This window comes from Leopardus geoffroyi, chromosome B2 (assembly GCF_018350155.1).
Source record: "Leopardus geoffroyi isolate Oge1 chromosome B2, O.geoffroyi_Oge1_pat1.0, whole genome shotgun sequence".
Classification (NCBI taxonomy): domain Eukaryota; kingdom Metazoa; phylum Chordata; class Mammalia; order Carnivora; family Felidae; genus Leopardus; species Leopardus geoffroyi.
In genome coordinates, this window is record NC_059332.1 from 136,536,109 (window position 1) to 136,555,715 (window position 19,607).

General features: G+C 40.7%; 2 protein-coding genes across 7 annotated transcripts in view; one reads left to right on the forward strand and one right to left on the reverse strand.

The window, feature by feature from the left end:
- RMND1 (required for meiotic nuclear division 1 homolog) overlaps positions 1-849 on the reverse strand; it is a 44,542-nt gene extending 43,693 nt beyond the window's left edge. Inside the window, exon 1 of one of the 3 annotated variants that reach the window (XM_045500032.1) lies at positions 575-849. The gene's annotated coding sequence lies outside the window, so the exon portion shown is untranslated. The remainder of the gene's footprint in view (positions 1-574) is intronic. The other 2 variants (XM_045500034.1, XM_045500033.1) reach the window with 2 other exon arrangements.
- A 160-nt stretch (positions 850-1,009) lies between these two features.
- The window catches only part of ARMT1 (acidic residue methyltransferase 1), a 32,359-nt gene continuing 13,761 nt past the window's right edge, over positions 1,010-19,607 (forward strand). The window contains exons 1-6 of one of the 4 annotated variants that reach the window (XR_006717649.1): positions 1,010-1,140; positions 3,135-3,240; positions 3,649-3,893; positions 9,158-9,323; positions 12,655-14,151; positions 18,216-18,262. Coding sequence is in view for 2 of the 4 variants with exons in the window: in XM_045500035.1 (XP_045355991.1) it covers positions 1,097-1,140; positions 3,135-3,240; positions 3,649-3,893; positions 9,158-9,323; positions 12,655-13,422 (1,329 nt within the window). In the remaining 2 variants the exon portion in view is untranslated. Of the gene's footprint in view, positions 1,141-3,134; positions 3,241-3,648; positions 3,894-9,157; positions 9,324-12,654; positions 14,398-18,215; positions 18,398-19,607 lie in introns of those variants that run through there. The other 3 variants (XM_045500035.1, XR_006717650.1, XM_045500036.1) reach the window with 3 other exon arrangements.

The following is a 19,607-nucleotide window of genomic DNA, read 5'->3' on the forward strand; positions in this document are numbered from 1 at the left end:
CAGAGATGATTTAAAAAGGAAAAAAAAAACAAAAAAAACCCAAAAAAACCCAACAATGACAAAGCTGAAGAAGAAACCATAGAAAAGAATAGATTTCTCTTTCTCTTCTCTAGAATGTAAGCTTTTTGAGGATAAGACTGGTCTTCTGTGACCATAGCGCCCAATATACGGTTGGTATTCAACTCACATTTTCCGAATGAAATACAAGGCAGCTACTCAGTTACTTGGCACATTTTATACTTTTTAAGAACAATAATACCAAATAAGAAAACCGTATCATCCAAGCTGCGATTCAACGGATAAGTGGCTCTAACCCTTGGGAGCATGCCTTCCAATTCCTTAAGCTCAATTTTAAAAAAATCTTTGCGGTAACCGCTATGTACTGGCTCAAAAAAGGGCTCGCTCAGTGTTTATGGATTGCGTGCTTTTTTTCATTCCCAGCTAAGTCAACCAAAGATCACCGCAGCGGTACCGGTGAAACCTGTGACCCGAGCGATTCAGAGTTGCCCGGGTGCAAAGGTTGGGGCCCCGATGCAGGACCATACAACCAGCTAGGGAAAAGCAGTGCACTAACCTCTCCGCCGGAAGACACGAGGGATGTGCCAAGCGTGCAAGCTTACGCGACCCTGCTGCAAGTAAGAGTGCGGCCGCAGGTCCCACTTCCCGCAGTCAGCTCTGCCGCTCGGGCGGCCCTCCCAGCGCCCGCACTGCGCAGGCGCACCGAACTCCGGGCCCGCAGAGCGTGAGCCGCCCGCTGCACGTGACAGCCGGACCACGTGACCAGCGTCGCCGCGACCTTTTCCGCTCCCCAGTGCCTGGGACCTCCCGGTCCCTGCTTGCTTCCGCCTCCGCCCGCTTCCTTATTCCGCTGCTCTCGTCACCCTCAGCTGTCCCCGCCCTCGTCCCCGGAAGATCTCCGCGTCCCCGAGCGCGCCGTTGTTTGTCTCTCGTACTGGCACCAAATAAAGTTTTTTCATTCAAAAGCATTTTTTTTTTTTAACCCACGTCCCTCCCTTTCTCAGCTCCTCCTTCGCGCTGGCACCGCCTCTCTTCCTGCGGCGGGTGCGACGCGAGTTTAGGCGCCGGCAGCGTGGAGATGATGGCGGGGTCTCCGGCGTCCCTGTCGGGACAGGACGTAGGGTTCGTGTCGCTTTCCTCGCCCAGTCGCCCCTGCTCCTCTTCCTGCTCTGTTTGCGGAAAGCCGGGCCTTGCCGGGAACCTGTGGGTTACCATCGGGGGAGCCGCGGCGGGCCTCAGGGCCCCGCTCCCCGGCGCGTCTGCTCGCCTTCCTCCGACGGCCGGGGAACGAGGCGGCCCGGGGCGGGGGGCGCGCCTGCTGGCTGCGGCCGCCCGCCGGGCTCCGGGCTCGGCTCGGCTTCCCGCCTTCTTCCTGACTGCTGGGAGCGGGCTGCGCACCCCGCCGAAGTCCTGGGCTCACCCCGCCTCCTGTCCCTTGTTCGGGCCTTTTAGTGGCTTATGTTTTAATTTGTGTTGTCTTTCAAGTGATCCGATGTTGCTGCTTTTTTACTCCTCATGACTATCTTGCGAGTTTATGCCTCCTCTGTCCCCTTTCAGGGTGTTGCAGCGACATAGCTTTAATCATTTTTCACTTATGTAATAAACGCACTTTGGGGGGCTAAAATCTTTTGCAAAAGCTAGGAATCTCAGCTCTATCGAGAAATGTGTCTCTTCCTATTGCCGGTGAGATTAATTTGTGGTCTCCCTATTAATGCCTGCAGCTTTTGGTTTTCCGCGTCCTGTCACAGATTTCTACATCAAGTTGTGGGCGACCGTAAAAAAATACATATTTATGTGTATAAATCGAATGGCCAAATTTATATTTGAGATATAGCGTACTGCAAAATATGGGGGGGGGGGTGCGGGGGAGGAGGAGCTCTTAGACGAAATTGACCTTATTCGGAGTGGATGGAGACCAGAGAGGCACCAGTGCCCCCAAATTTAAGCAGGCAATCATTGAGAGTCACGCAAAATATAAGGAAGGAAGTGTGTGGAACCTTAAATTTTGAGTCCTGGGTTCCTCTGGCTCCACCCTAGTCCTGACCTGGGACTTTACCCTCACAGATGCAGGCCTCTGAGGAAATACTGAGGATATTTAGTACTTTTGACCCTTGGACAAGGTGGGGGTCGGTTGTGGTTAGGGGCCCTGACACCCCTCCTTCTCCCCTCCCTCAGTGGAAAATCTGCAATTTGACTTTTGACTCCTCCAAAACTTAACTACTGTACTTTGTGTCTGGTAATCTGAAGATACAAATGAACTGATCAACTATGTTTTGTGCTCTAAAAATGCACAGAATTTCATCGTGTCCTAAAATCTGTCTTTTCTAATGGAATCCTGTGCGTTTGCTTAAAAAGTTATTTCTGTATAAAATGATAATCTGTAAATCTTGATTTTTGTAGGTCTAAAATAAAAAATATATTCCATTTTTTTTTTTTAAATTCAAGTATGCTCAAGTTTTTCTTCTAGCTTTTTTTGTTCTTTGGCACTTCTCGAAAATTTCTTGATTTTGGGGTTGCGAGAGCGAGATGGTAACATCTTGTTTGAGGGCAGAGTAGGAGTCCTTATGCAGGTAGAGAAGAGAGCAGAGAAAACCTTTGAAAAGAAAAAAATGGCTAAGGATATAGACTAAGAGAAAAGTGAGAAGTAGGTTCCTAAATAGCTTTCATTCTTTATGTTCCTCTAGTACAGTAGATGCTCTCAGGCAATTTTACATCCATTGCCTCGTTCATCTTTCCAAGTAGGTGAAGTAATAACCCTGGAGTAGAGCCTGTTTGATATTTAGGATGATCTTTTTTCTGTTCTGTCATGTTGTTAAACTAGTTTCTGATTCCAGAAAATAAAAGGATTAGAATGGGAAAGATAAGATTGATGGCACAGGCTCCAGGGGAGAATCTGGGATTAGAGGCACAAAGACTTAGCTTTCATGACACGTAACACCAGAGAAGTTTGCCGATTTTCCAATGTCTTAATGTAGTAGTCAAACAATGCTGGCTTACTTTATAATGCTTGTATGCAAAGGGCTTTGAATTCAAATGAGCTGTTCTAGAAACAACGACGGCCAATCTGTTGGTATTAATGCTAAGTAATATACTGTGTATGTGGCTCTCTTTTCTAGATCGTTTGCATATCTTACAATTAAAGACAGAATACCACAGATCTTAACCAAAGCTATTGATACATTGCATCGACATAAAAATGAATTTTTTGAGAAACATGGAGAGGTAATATTGTGTTTTAACTTTAATTTTTTGTTAATCCTTTAACAGAAACACAATAGCTGTTTTTTGTCTGTGGTAACAATCATTCCTCCTGAAGATAAGAACTCTGGTTTTTAAGAAGCTTAAACAAAACAAAACAAAAAAGGCAGAATAGATAAGACAGGATAATGTGTGTGCTCTTTGATTTTTAACTTAAGAATTCTGAATATCAATGTTTATATTAGTTTGTAAAAGACATAAAATGTAGCTTTGAAGTCTTGTATTTTTTTTCCTTCTTTAGGACCTTAAAAATGTTAACCTAGAGGACTTATTTCTGTATAATATTAACTGTTTGCATATATAAATTATTTAAATATAGAGTATTCAGATATATTTTTGAAATATTTAAAATTTTTTTTCGTGTTTCTGCAGAAAGGCATAGAAGCTGAAAAGAAGGCAATTTCTCTTCTTTCTAAATTACGAAACGAATTGCAAACAGATAAACCAATAATCCCCTTTGTTGAGAAGTTTGTTGATACTGACATATGGAATCAGTACCTAGAATATCAACAGAGTCTTATAAATGAAAATGATGGGAAACCCAGGTGGTTTTACTCACCTTGGTTGTTTGTAGAGTGCTACATGTATCGTAGAATTCATGAAGCAATTATCCAAAGGTAAGCATATAACATCAGATAATAAATGTTTAGAGAACTTAATGCTTTTACAAAATTATAGAATGATAAGTTTAAAGATTAACAGTGGAAGCCAGAATTCAGTTCAGCAGATATTAATGACAGTATCGGATATTTCTGTAAATGTTATCGATATAGTAAATTCTTAGCAATTATAACCCAGTTGTTTAGAATAGACATAAGATCTAATATCTGAATAAAATAATATAATATCTGAATAAAAATTCTTATGAAGAGTTTAGAGTAAAACGAATTGTACTGGGACACCCAGGTGGCTCAGTTGGTTAAGTATCCCAACTCTTGATTTCCTGAGTTAAGATCCCAGGGTCATGGGATGGAGCCCTGCATTGGGCTCCTTGCTGAGTGTGGAGCTTGCTTAAGATTCTCTCTCCCCCCTCCCTCATTCCCCTCCCCCTCTTCCTCCCCCTCTCTGTCCCTCTCCCTCCCTCTCCCCTACTTGTGCTCTCTCTCTCTCTCTCTCTCTCAAAAATAAAAATTACTGATCAAAAAATGTTAATATGAAATAATTATTTCTGTAAAAAAACAAGACAGGACAGAGTAACCATGTTTTGTTTATAAAAATAGGTAATAGATCAGAGTTGATTTGGGGTAAGGAGTCAACAGAACAGTGAATCACTACAGGGTTTTATGTACTATCTTAATTTTTAGGCCTTTTTTTTTTTTTTAATGGCTAGATTAGAAACAGACTTTAAAAGTTAAACACATGTCAAAATCACTTTTTGTAGGCTTGTTTGTACTAATTTATTTCTTCCTAGGAAAATTCAGGTATAGAACTGATTTAAAGAGCAGAAGAAAATGTAATGGGGATTATCCTTTTAGCTCGCTAGTTACAAAAATACAGGTTTGCTAACTAAGGAATTCTTTGGTATCTGTTCCTAAACATAGCAAAGGATAATTTAAAGCAATTGATCAAATCAGCACGAATAGTAAAATAAAAAAATTATTTTGGGAAACATGCATAATTTGAGTCTATTCATTAGCTTTTTCTGACTTAAATCTTCAGAAATTATTTTTTCAAGTCACAATTTGTTGTTTTTGCTGATAAGTTTATTTAATTAAATTAATTATTTTTTCTGACCTCACACCCACTGCTGAATAAGTGTATTTTAGGACTTTTGCTCTAAAAGCAAAAAAATGCGCTGTTAAAAATCTAGCACATTGCCTGGCACATGGAAGGCATCGAAACAAGACTATAGCTAATACTAGGAGCTGCCATGTGCTGAACATCGGCTGTGTTCCAGTTACTTCGCAACCCAGTGAAGTATAGGTATTACTATGTTTCCATTATGTCTGAGGAAACTGAGGTTCAGTGGTATTAATAACTTTTCCCAGGGTTACATGACTAGTAAGTGGTACAGTCAGTATTTGACCCTGTTCTGTATAAATCAGCTTAGAGCCCTCATGAAACCATCTTTTTCCAAGTAGTAGATTTGGGTGTCTTGTCAAGGACTAAGGCGAGTCTGAAATTCTAGGTGATGGTTTCATAACTTGGGGAAATATCCATCTTATTACTCAATACCATGCTGCTGAAGTGTCTGGGTGGCTCTCTGTAGGGAGTTGGTGGAGTTTGGAAGTTAGAAACGTAAAAGGAATGTGTTTCTGAGTTTACCTTTGGAGGTAGATCAGGTTCAGAGAATAAAAAAGTCCAGGTTAGAAGTTTACAATAGAAGTTTACAAACCTGGCTACACGTTTATAACTCGGTTGGGCGAGAAGATTTTTTTAACATGTAGGTTTTGAAGTCATTATATTAAAATAAACACTGATGATTTAATTTGCGGTGGGGCCTGGGCATCAGTTTTTCTTTCCATACCTCGGAAGACTGCACGCCCTGGATTGATAGCCACTGGTCCGGAAACAGCTTGCTAAAAGGAGTCAAGGCAAATTTAGCCTGAAGTGGCAGGAACAAAACTACTAATCTGTCATGGATGTAGACCACTCCTAAGGTGATCTAAGGTGGCTGGGGCAGGCAATTTGTATCCAAACTCAGGTTTTAGGTCAGTGTAAGGAAGTACTATTCCACAGAAGTAATAATGAAATCGTTTTTAAACGTCCCAATTCATAGGAGGAATTCCTGCCCTGGGCCAGTGGTAGCTCCAGTGACCAAAGAAGGGTCTTCTTAGCTTTTCTAGGATCCCAAAGCACACCTTCACTTTAAGACCTGTTTGTGCTGATTTTGCCCCTTATATTGAAACATACGTGTAATTTTTTTTTTTTTTTTTGTCAGGATGTTTGGTTTTAGTTTTTCTCAGCGTTAAATAGTTGAATAATCTGCAAGTCTGAAGACAAAATCTCAGCCATATGTGAAATTTAAGTAAATTATTAAGTAAATATACTTCAGATGTTGAAAAGTGAGAGTATGGAGAAAACAAGCATTTTAAAACTTTTATTAAAGTAGAATATGGGGGCGCCTGGGTGGCTCAGTCAGTTAAGCATCTGACTTTGGCTCAGGTCATGATCTCATGGTTCGTGGGTTCAAGCCCTGCATCAGGCTGTGTGCTGACAGCTCAGAGCTGGGAGCCTGCTTTGGATTCTGTGTCTCCCTCTCTCTCTGCCCCTTCCCCACTTGTGTGCTCTCTCTCTCTCTCTCTCTCAAAAAGAAGTAAAACTTAAAGTATAATATGCATTCAGAACATATCTTTTTTTTTTTTTAAGGTTTTTTTTTTTTTTTTTAAGTAATCCCTACACCCAGTGTGGGGCTTGAACTCAACAACCTCAAGATCAAGAGTTGCATGCTATATGGACTGAGCCAGCCAGATGCCCCCATCCAGAACATATCTTAAGTGTTCAACAATCTTTACCAGAACACACTTATGTCCCAAGGGCCCCCATCAAGAGTCAGAACCTTAGTAGGACCCAAGAAACCCACCTTATGGCCCCTTTCAGTCCTGACATCACTGCCCTTCATAACACTATTCTGACCTGTGTTAGTTTTGCATGCTTTTAAACTGCATTTAAATGAAATTATATGGGATATACTTTTCTGTCCGGTTTCTTTCATTTAGCATTAATGTTGGTGAGACTCATCTGTATTGTTGCATATAAATGTAAATAATTTTCATTGGTACATAGTATTGCATTATATGACTATATCACAATCTGTTTATCTATTGTTGATGGATATTTGAGTAGTTTCCAGCCTAGGGTTATGAAGAGTGCTGCTGCAAACATCCAAACACATGTTTTTAGTGAGCATATATGTGTGTTTCTGTTGGGTGTATATCTAGGAGTGAACCCCTGGGTCATAGTGTATGCACATATATGGCCTCAGTAGATTCTAAAATAGTAAACATTTTAAAACCAGGAATCAAATGTAAGTGTGTAAGTTTACTCTTAAATACAGGAATAAGGCTTTTTTTTTTTTTTTTTTTTTAATTTATTTTGAGAGAGAGAAAGTGGGGGAGGGGCAGAGAATCCCAAGCAGGCTCCCTTCGGTACTGAGCCCCACATGTAGCTCGATCTCATGACTGCGAGATCACAACCTGAGTGGATGTCAAGAGTTGGACGTGTAACCCTTTTTTTCCCCCAAATTTAAGGCTCATTTTTAAAATGAGGTGTGACTATAATGATGTGTTAATAAAACACCAGAACAAGGATTGGCAACATTTTTCTGTAAAGGGCAAGGTAGTAAATATTATGGGCTGGGGGGGGAACATGTGGTCTTTATCGCAGCTGCTCAGCTCTATCCGTGCAGTGCAGAAGCAGCCACGGACAGTACGTAAATGACTGAGTGTGGCTGTGTTCCTAAAACTTCATTTATGGACACTGAAATTTGAATTTCACGTGTCAGCAAATATAACCATTCAGAAGTGTAAAAATCATTCATACAAAACAGGTGACCCGCACTGGGTTTGCGAGCTGCAGTTTGCAGACCTCTCTGCTTGAATCTGTGCATCCAAGTAATTTTTATCTTTTTTTTTTTTTTTAAGTCACCTTGAAAGACTGATTTATTTCAGCAATGCTGCCATTGCTAAAAACATCTTTTAATTCTTTGGAACTTCCTTCAGAGCCAGTTTACAAGCCTCAAAAAGAAATTAGTCTCCTCCTTTTTAGTCATTTTTCATTTTTGATAAAAAAAAAGAAAAAGAATCTTTTACTCCATTTGATTTGCACACATCATTCTACTGAAATTGCTCTGAGTGTCTTTGGGTTCCAAATGAACTCCAGAGGAGAAAGGCGCTGTCACTGACAGGGCGTGTAATAGTGTGCTGCAGGTTCTGAAGAGAATTCCAGAAGTGCTTGAGCAATGGCTGCATCCTCAGAATAAGGGTCTCGCTTCTCAGGGTGACTGACTGGAAGGAGACAGCAGTCATGTGGATGTGTAAATTCTGGTATGTTTTTGTCTTTTTTTTTTTTTTTTTTTTTAAATCACTTCCACAGCAGTCACATTGTTTTTATCCTAAGGTAGATGATCCAAGGAAAAAGTTGCTAATTTAGAAGATCAGATGATCTGAATACCTTTTATATTTGGTTCTGTGAAGTCTATGATGTTCTTATTTATACCTTGCTGGTTATGTTTCACTTAGGCTTGTATTATTAGTTGATCTCTCATTGGACAGACAGCTTAAAGATGTAGCCACAGCACATGTATCACCGCTGGTGAAAGTCAACTTGGAAATAAAAGTTGACCTAAAAAACCCCAGGAAACTACATATACGTGACCAAAATTTGTCATTATAATAAAACTTATGTTTGTATTTTCTGATTTCTCTCAAGTAGTTGTTGGGTTCCCACAGTACTCTATGTTTTACTGTCTGGGTGATTAGCACATTGGATTCAAGTATTTATATGCATATGTTTGTAACTCGGAACCCTGCCACATTTAGCACCCAAAAACTGTTTGCTAAATTAAAGCAATTATTTTGAATTTTTGGTTCTCTCTCCTTTTGCTCTGGAAACCATACTGGGTGAATAATTACAGATAGAGTCGCTACAACTATTTAAAATTCCAGTAAAATTTTGATTAGGGAACTTCTGACAGTTAACTAAAATGAGTTTGGGGATTTGTTTTTGTGTAATTGGATTAAACTGATTTAGTGTGTATAATTTGATAATTGTTTGTTTTTCTGTAATTGATCTATGTTATATGTAGTACCTGTTACCACTAACTTTTGAGACTAGATGCTTCTATTCTCTTTCCTTTAAAGAATTGCAGTTACCCAAATGTTAAGTAAAAGAGGGTACAGAGTTCTATAAATGTTTCGCTTACGTTTTTCTCCTCTTGTAGTCCGCCAATCGATGACTTTGATGTATTTAAAGAATCAAAAGAGCAAAATTTCTTTGAGTCACAGGAATCTCTCATTGCTTTGTGTACTCACCTACAAGAGTTGAGAACAACCATCGAAGACCTAGATGAAAATCAGCTGAAAGATGAATTTTTCAAACTTCTTCAGGTAAACGTGATAATCTCCTGTATTTAAACAGTCAAAAAGTAAACTGGGATTGATTTAGCAACAGAGCACGTGTGTGTACATTGTCATTTAAGTTATAATTGATCATTTTTTATCATTTTAGTGATAGTGTTATTCAAGAGATAAAAATCCACTCAATCTCTGAAAATGAGTTTTGAAATTTCTTTGACTGGAGGTGATGTTAGTGGCACAGGAGTCATCTGGCTTCATGGCTTGTGTCATTCTTGAGAGGATACTTTACATTCGTTTGGTCAGCCTACCCTGACTTGGGATTGAATGCTGGTTCTGTCTATTTGTTGTTGGATGTGAGGCAAGTCACTTAACTTCTCTGAGCTACAGTTTTCTCGTCTGTTAAATAAGGACGGCATCGTATACCTCGTCACTTGACATGAGAGTGAAACTACATTCAGTCCTGTCAGCGTGAAGCACAGAGCCTAGAACAGCCTCCTGCCACCATCAGCCGTAAACGCTCAGGTCGTCAGTGGTCTGTTGAATGTGACTTTATTACGTTCCTTCATCTGTCTTGTATTACATTTTGCTTTTAATTCTCATTCAAAACATCTGAAGATTTAAGATATGTTATTAGAATCAGAACTATTTGAAAATGCGTGGTTTTAGACGACAGTATCCCCAGCCCTCAGCTCCCAGAAAAAGTCAGAAGCATCCCCAGAAAAAGATGTTATTAGAAAATGCCACGAAAGGAGATAAAGCAGGGCAGGGGAACCGGGGATGGTGGGGGAGATGCAGGGGTGTAGTGTAAAGTGGGGCTGCCAGGGAAGGGCCTCTGAGAAGGTGATGGGGAAAGACCCGAGGCAGGTGAGGACGTGGGTCCCACGCATGTCTAGGGGAACGTTCCTGCCTAGGGACCTGCGGGGGTGTGAGAGAAGGTGCCAGGTGATCCTGCAGGAAATGAGCGGTGAGGCGAGGGGGCTGGAAGGGCCACAGAGGCCTTGTAAGCAGAGGTGAGGACTTTGGTTTTTACTTGCATTGCAAGCACTGGGGAGCTATTGGAGCGTTTTCGTCTGAGGAGTAACAAGGATGAACTTGTTTCAAGGGTTACTTCTCAGGACACACTGAAGGGGCACAAGGCTAGACACCGGGAAGTCTGTTATTAAAATGAGCCACGTGGGAAGACATGTTCAATGTCACCAGCATTCTGGAGACACTGTGAAAGCAGAGACTGCACAGTCCTGGTAAAACTTTGAGGGCGAGCACAGTGGGCTGCGTGATTAAGAGGGAACGGCTTGCTTTGAGTTTGGAAGAAAGTTGTCAGGGTGTCGTTAAATAATAAGCCTAGTCATCTCCCCCCTTTGGAACTATCCCTTTATGCTGAGCTTTGACTTAAAAAAAAGAAAAGAAAAAGGAAAAGCAGTAGTCACATCAGTCTTTATCCCTAGCTAGCCCATTGTTTCCGGGAATAGTCCTTGAATATGTCTTTGTCCCAAAAGTAATATAATAAGTTGTGAAGAAGAAGGAATACCACTCTCTTTTCTGTCATCTAGTCTGGCCAAGTAAAGGAGGCCAAAAGTTGCCTTCCGTTAGCGCTCATGGTGGATCACCAGCAGTTTAGCTTCCTACCAGAACATGAAGGTGTTTTCGTTTGCAGGGAATGCTGGTCTGTTTTTAGAAGCCATAGAACTCCACCCCTGTCCGCACAAACATTTCATGCCTGCTCTGTCAAAGACTGGATGCTGGGCGTGTGATGGTGAGGAAAACAGATAGAACTTGCTATCACAGAACTTGTAATCTTGAGGGAATATAGACAGTCAGTTAATGGCACAAATTAATGTGGAGTTACAAACTGGAAGATGGGGTGCAGGAAACATGCAGGGGGCCGGCAGAGACCCTCACCTCTGCTGAGGAGTGCCGTCATCGACCCCACTGTTTCTCTGTCAGGTGGACACTTAACTGTTTGAACCTTGCACTTAAAAAATCCATTCATGGGGCGCCTGGGTGGCGCAGTCGGTTAAGCGTCCGACTTCAGCCAGGTCACGATCTCGCGGTCCGTGAGTTCGAGCCCCGCGTCGGGCTCTGGGCTGATGGCTCAGAGCCTGGAGCCTGTTTCCGATTCTGTGTCTCCCTCTCTCTCTGCCCCTCCCCCGTTCATGCTCTGTCTCTCTCTGTCCCAAAAATAAATAAACGTTGAAAAAAAAAAAAAAAATTTTAAAAAAATCCATTCATTTATCTTTGTGGGTTTTTTTTTCTTAAGTTTATTTATTTTGAGGGAGAGAGAGCACGAGTGGGGTAGGGGCAGAGAGAGAGAGAGACAGAGAGAGAATCCCTGATGTGGGGCTTGATCACACGAACCATGAGATCATGACCTGAGCCAAGATCAAGAGTTGAATTGTTTACCCCACTGAGCCACCCAGGTGCCCCCATTCATTTATCTTTTTAAAATAACATTCTTGGTTGGAACATGCATTTTCCTCTTATTTTGAATCACACAAGTAGAGTTTGTTTTGGCTAATATTTATTGAGTATTGGGTATATTATTTAGACATACTATGTCGATTAATTTTCGCAGTAACTCTACAAGGTAAGTGCTGTTGTTACGTCATTTTTCAGTTGTGGGACCTGAGCCTTAGAGATCATATGTAATTTACCAATGGTCGGTAATTGGAAATGCTGGGAATTGAACCCAGGTCTGTCTAATTCCAGAGCCTGTACTCCTAAGCATGTAATTTTAATTAGAGCTTTAAAAAAGAGGGGCTGCATGCCATTTTCTATAAACTAAGCTGGAGTGTTATTTCAGTTTAAAATAGAATAACAGATAATTAGAGTTGGAGAGGTCTTTAGACATCTTGCCCAATTTCTTTATTTTACAAGTAAGAGAACTAAATCCCAGAGAAGTTGCCTGGTCCTAAGTTTTATATAACTAGTAAAAGAAACTGAGCAGTTTGGGTAGGAGTGGGAGGAGGGAAAAAGGAACTTATTTTTCTCATGGCTTTGGATTTTTAAATAAACTTTGTAGCCTCTTTTCACAGTGTATCATATTCTCTTATCTGCAAGATGCAAAATCCTTCTGATTAAGCAACACGGATCGTTAACATCATTCAGATCAGTTTTTTAAAAAGTTTATTACCTAGTGACCAATTAAATGTTTCATTGTCTTAATCTCGATTATACATCATGATATAAACAATCTTTGCATTATTAGAGAAAGTGTAGATCTGATGGATATTTTGTATCAAGACTGCTGTAGAAGTAAATTTTATAAATAGTTTTAGCAACCCCTTGCCCCACATTTTACATAATAGAGGTTTTGTTGGTTATTCAAAAGAAGGGTAAAACTTGTGTACTTTTTCTTTTTCAGATTTCGCTGTGGGGCAATAAATGTGATCTGTCTCTATCGGGCGGGGAAACCAGTTCTCAGAGAACCAACATAATAAATTCTGTGGAGGAACTGAAACCTTTCATTTTAGTGAATGACATGGAACATCTTTGGTCACTGCTTAACAACTGCAAAAAAACAAGAGAAAAAGCGTCTGTTACTAGAGTAGATGTTGTTCTGGATAATTCTGGGTTTGAACTCGTTACGGATTTAGTATTAGCTGACTTTCTGTTGTGCTCTCAACTGGCTACCGAGATCCATTTTTATGGAAAAACTATTCCGTGGTTTGTTTCTGATACTACTGTCCGTGATTTTAACTGGTTAATTGAACAAATGAAAGGTTCTAATCACAAGTGGATGTCCAAGTGTGGGGCCGACTGGGAAAACTCTATTAAAATGGGCAGATGGGTTTACCATGATCATATATTTTGGACTCTTCCTCATGAATTCTGTGTAATGTCTCAGGTTGCTCCTGACTTATATGCCGAACTACAAAAGGCACATTTAATTTTATTCAAGGGTGATTTGAACTATAGGAAGCTGACAGGCGATAGAAAGTGGGCATGTACCATTCCCTTTCGTCAGGCTCTGCGAGGGTTCCATCCTGCCCCTCTCTGCAGTGTAAGGACATTAAAGGCCGAGGTTCAGGTGGGGCTGCAGCCCGGGCAAGCTGAACAGCTCGCAGCCTCCGAGCCCAACTGGATGACCACCGGGAAGTATGGAATATTTCAGTTTGATGGTCCGCTCTGACTTGCTTTAGGATGTCTTAAGTTGTCTGGAAAAATCTGACAGTCGCTTGGCATCCCCAGAAAGGCAGTGTGCGAATTGAGTCACGGGGCTGCTCTGCCTGGCTCTGGGAAGCCTGGCTTCTCGGTGCTCCCGTATGGGCACTCTGGACGCTTCTCTCTTCGAACGTTTTGCCCCACGACATTGTTTGGGAGATAGACGGAGTGAGCTAGTTACAGAGATTTACGTTTCTGTTGGCATTTTAGTAACTTATTTCAAGTTAAATGCATAATTTCAAGTGGTACTAATGAACTTATTTTTAATTGGGCAGAAAGTAAAATAATGCATGAATTCTGCTTTTAAAGTTCGTTAACATTCTTTTAATGCTATGCTGCATGGTATTTACAAGCATGGGATTTTATTTAACTTGTTTTGGCGCTCTAAAAATAAGGGCTCTGGGAAGACATTTTAAATACGCTTTGAAAAGAGGCATTTCTTACAGCTGTGACATTTGAACAATGGACGTAAAGATTACTTACCTCATAAGTTAGTTTTAAATTTTGTTCTCCTTGAATTTTATTTCCTTTTAAATACCCTGTTTTATTTGCACGCATTTGTATTTTGATTGACCTGCGGAATGGACAGTAGGAAACCCAAGATTGAACAGAAACAACTGGTATTTGAAGAACCATGGTACCTTTTTACGTTCTATTTGCAATGTCCATGATCAACTGAAATGTAGTATTTTAACACGTAAGTGTTTTAAATGAACAGATTTTTAGATTGTTCTGCAGTTTAGAAAAAATGCTTTAGATAAAAAAGATTCTTGTGCGTTGAATTTGGAGTACTACCAACAAGTTAATTTTTTACATGCTTACACATTTTTTGGTGACTACTTCATATTAAAGACTAAGTTTCAGGTCAGTTTGCTTTGAAACTGAAATTGGAAATAAACCTGGAAATGTTTTTCCTGAACTGGTATAATAAAATGAATTGTACTGAAAATCTTGTTGGTTTTATTTTTTCCAGTGGGTGAAAGTCAAGGAGGGACGATTAAGTATGAGGTCTAAGAAAGAAACTCATAATGTACATGTTGCCAAAGCAGTTCTTAAATTATGTCGCTTATAAATGAGGTTAGTCTAAATGAGGTTATAGTCTATGACCTTGCTAAGCGTTTTTAAAAAGCTATGTCAAATATTTATATAAAGCTGCACGTTTTGAATTTACTCTTACCTACGTGTGTTCCTGTTTTAAACATTAAGTTACTAAAATACTGAGCACAGTATAATTGTAGACACTTGACATGAGCTAGAAAATGAGTATATTTGTGTTGACTTTACAGCCACAGTGTGGGAAAATGTAATAATCACATTTTCCAAAGCAGTGAATTTTTTTGTTTTTATTATGTTGTATTAAGAACATGAATTTAGGATTCGTGAGGAACTAGTTCACCCCCTCCTATAAGAGCACAGAAGCAAACGAGCAAGCAAGAAGAGTGGCACGACGGAAGAGGAAGTCGATTCTAAAATTTTTTTTTTTTTTTTCAACGTTTATTTATTTTTGGGACAGAGAGAGACAGAGCATGAACGGGGGAGGGGCAGAGAGAGAGGGAGACACAGAATCGGAAACAGGCTCCAGGCTCTGAGCCATCAGCCCAGAGCCCGACGCGGGGCTCGAACCCACGGACCGCGAGATCGTGACCTGGCTGAAGTCGGACGCCTAACCGACTGCGCCACCCAGGCGCCCCAGGAAGTCGATTCTAGATGGAAGTCTAACAAATGCTTAGCAGGGGTGGGGCCCACCTGTAGCTTCACCGGTTGGCTTTTTTAAATTGAAGTTTAGTTGACACACAATGTTACCTTCGTTTCAGGTGTACAACAGATTGGGCCACTCTCTGCTCCCCACGAGCTCAGAGGGGAGCTTCACCCCTTTTGTCCATCCCCCACACCCCTCTCTCTGGCAACCATCAGGTCGTTCTCCCTATTCTATGTTTCTGGGGTTCCTGGGTGGCTCGGTTGAGCGTCTGACTTCAGGTCATGAATTCATGGCTCACGAGTTCAAGCCCCACATTAGGCTTAGTGCTGAGGGCACCGAGCCTGCTTTGGATTCTTTGCCTCCCCCTCTCTCTGCTCCTCTCCCTGCCCTCTTTCAAAAGTAAACATGAAAAAAGATAAAAAATCTCTTTCTGCCTTTCTTGTTTCTAGATTCCACATCCAAGTGAAATGTGATTATCTGTCTTTCGATGGCTTATTTTACTTAGCATAATCTTGGTTAGGTCTATCCATGTTGCAAATGGCAAGACCTCTTTTTTTTTTTTTTTTTTTTTTAATGGATGGGTGATACTGTGTGCGTGAGTGTGTGCATATAACATAATTTATCCCATCTATCAGTAGACCCTGGTTGTTTCCATATCTTGGCTATTATAAATAATGCTATAGTAAACATAGGGGTGCATATATCTTTTTCAATTAGTATTTTCTTATTCTTTGTGTAAATAGGGGAATTACTGGGTATATTCCTATTTTTATATTCCTATTTAAAAAAAAATTTTTTTTATGTTTATTTCTGACAGAGACAGAGCATGAGCTGGGGAGGTGCAGAGAGAGAGGCAGACACAGAATCCAAAAAAGGCTTCAGGCTCTGAACTGTCAGCACAGAGCCTGATGCGGGGCTCAAACTCACAGACCGCAAGATCATGACCTGAGCCAAAGTCGGACTCTCAACTAACTGAGCCACCCAGGCGCCCTATATATTCCTATTTTTTTTTAATGGTTTGAGGAACCTCCATACTGTTTTCCACGGTGGCTGCACCAACTTACATTCCCACCAACGGTGCACAAGGGTCCCTTTTTCGTTTTTGAATCTTTTTTAAAACCAGCTTTCTTGAGATGTAATTCACATACAATTCATCCATTTAATGTGTACGGTATTTTAGTATATTCACAGTTGTGCGGCCATGACCAGAAATTTGATTTCTAATTTCAAAACGTTTTTGTCACTCCTCAAAGAACCCCTGTGCCTGTTAGCGGTCATTCCTCATTCTCTTCTCAGCTCTTGGCAACTAGTCATTGACTTTTGGTCTCTGTGGGCTTCCCTGTTCTGGACATTTCCTATATAAATAAGAATCAGAAAATATGTGGTCTTCGTGACTGGCTTCAAGGTCATCAGTTGTAGCTGTAGGTTTTCAGTCCTCTTGGGTTTCAGCCCTCTTGGGGACACGCCTAGAAGTACATGCTAGAGCCCATGGCAGCTGTGCTCCTGGCTGTGAAGTGGTCTCTCGTGGTTTTGATTTGTATTTCCCTAATGATTAACGGCGAGCATATCTGAGCGTATTTGAGCCGATTGGCCATTTGCATATCTTCTTTGGAGAAACGTCTTTTTAATTCATTGGCCCATTTTAAAATTCGATTATCTTTATTACCGAGCTGTAAGAGTTTTTATATATTCTGCATACAAGGTCTTATTGGATACATAATTTGCAAATATTTTCTCCCATTCTGTGGGTTGTTTTGTCACTTTCTTGATGGCGTTGTTTGCAGCACCAAAGTTTTCTACTTTGATAAAGTCCTTCTATGTATTTTTTCTTTTGTTGCAAAGCCTTGGTTTTTGAACTGCTTCTTAACATCCACTTCAGGGCCGCTGCAGTGAGGGACTGAAACACCCAACGGTCAGGGCTCTGTCTATAATCTTCCGCTCCCTCACGTATTGCAACCCACCAGGCTTGGAGGTCAGTTAGGGGTGGTGCTCCCCCTGAAGAGCTGAGTGATTTGGGGAAACTCCCAAAATAGCATCTGCAATTGTTTCAACTGCTGATGTCATACCCGGTTAAGCATGAAGCAGCTCTTGAATACAGCAGGTTATACATTTCATGCAATACATTTTTTATCAAGACATAGACCCAGTATCTTATGTACACTATGGAAATATGGATGAAGGGCAGGTAAATAATTAGGTGAGGTTGGTGGTTTATACTCCATGGGTTTATGTTACTTTCTGATGAAACAACAGTGGACAAGATTTTTTTTTTTTAATGCTTATTTTTGAGAGACAAAGTTTGAGTGGGGAGGGACAGAGAGAGAAGGAAACAAAGAATCCAAAGCAGGCTCCAGACTCTGAGTTGTCAGCACAGAGCCCCATGCGGGGCTTGAACTCACAGACCATGAAATCATGACCTGAGCCGAAGTCAGACATGTAACCAACTGAACCACTCAGGTGCCCCAGCAAATGGACAAGATTTATTGAAATGATCCAGCTTTTTTTTCTTTCTATAATTTGAGGTGTATTTTGTGTTGGATAAAATGCAGTAATGTTTTTGAATCTTTATCAAGCCAGACCTTGGTTGTTCAACCTCACGGTCATGTTTCTGTAAAAGAAACACCCATCACAAAAGACAATATCAACATAGTTCAAACTCTTTACTTATATTTTAAGAAAATTCCAGAGTGGATCAAAAACATAATTCAGAGTTCTATTTATTAAAATTCCCTCTCCCACCCATTTTTCTGCCCAAACCCCCCAGTGAGTCTTGTTCTGGAATCTCTCCCTCCATAAAACTTTTCTTCTCCTCTCTCTCTCTTTTCTGAACTGGAGGGTAGGGAAGGGAAAGACTGAACACTTCTACACATACATCTCTTATTACTTAAATGAAGCTTTAATGTAATGTCTGACTCTTATGGTAAGCAATCAGTGATGTCTTGAGATTATAGAAAATGAATAAAGCAGTAGGGAAAAATAGGAAAAACAAGAACATAATCCTATCACCTTTAAATACCCCTGTTGATTTTTATGTATGCATTTCTTTTTTTTTTTTTTTTAAGGTTATTTATTTATTTTGAGAGAGAGGCAAAGAGAGATGGAGAGAAGGATTCCCAAGCAGGCTCCACACCATCGGTGCAGAGCCCCATGTGGAGCTCAAACTCATGGAACCGTGAGATCATGACCTGAGCGGAAACCAAGAGTCAAACGCTTAACCAACTGAGCCGTGCAGGTGCCCCTTTATGTATGTATTTCTAAGTTTTCCTCCATAGACAGACATATTTTCTACATTTCTAAGATAAAAAAGCAGGATCATACTGTCTGAAAAGTAATTTTTATTTTATTTTTTTTAATTCCGAAGTATTTTTTCCAACTCCTGGAGTTTTTGTCCGGTTAGTTGGTTTCCTTGTTATTCTTGCTGTCATTTTACTTTTTTCTAATTCACTGATTAGTCCCTCCTGGAGAGACAGAAGTTTGTGGGGGCTTTTGTTTTTGTTTTTTCCCCTTGGGTAGCAGTCTGGCCTGGGACTCAGTAATGGCCTGGGACTCATAAATACTTGATTTCTAATCCCTGGTCTCCTATTAATTAATCATGTAACCTGTCACATTCTGACCATTTTACTGGAAAAGGAAAAGTTATTTCTGGTCAACTTGAACTATGTTCAATCTCAAATCCCGGGTCCCCTAGGAAAAGGAGTCATGCAGAGATATTAGCATTCTGGCACCCCCTAGCGGCCATCTGGGTATTCTGTAAAACCTGATCTTTTCCCTTCCTGCAGGGTAACTTGCAGACAGACAGATGCTGTTGTGAGTGGAACATAAATTTAAGCTGAGCCATCCCTTAGACACCACCGTTCACCTCGTTCTTCCTTCCTGATTTTCCTCGGTGGGTCACATTCCCTCCTTTTAGTTTATAGAATATCCGCTCCATTTTCAGACCTTTTAGAAAATAGGGAGGAAGATCAGTTCGTACAGAAGACATTTCTAAAGTGTTGAATCCCATTAGTTGTGCATTCCTTGGGGCAGCTCCCCACTGTGGCTTCTTTGTATTTGCCCCACACACGGTTGGTGGAATGAATGACTGATTAATAGGTGATACATTTTAGCATTTGAAATGCTTTTTTGAATATTTATTTATTCTGAGAGAGAGAGAGAGAGAGTCGGGGAGGGGCAGACAGAGAGGGAGAGAGAGAATCCCAAGCAGGCTCTGTGCTGATAGCAGGCTTGATCCCAAGAACTGTGAGATCATGACCTGGGCTGAAATCAAGAGTCAGATGCTTAACCAACTGAGCCACCCATGTACCCCTTAAATAATTTTTTAAACCTCTGAGTGATTGAGGTCACCAGATTGAAGTCTGAAGGATGAAATGTTCTGTTAGCCTGATCAATTAGATCATTTAGTACTTGTTGAATGAATAAAGAAGTATCTATTATATAATTGGGAGTTTTCCATA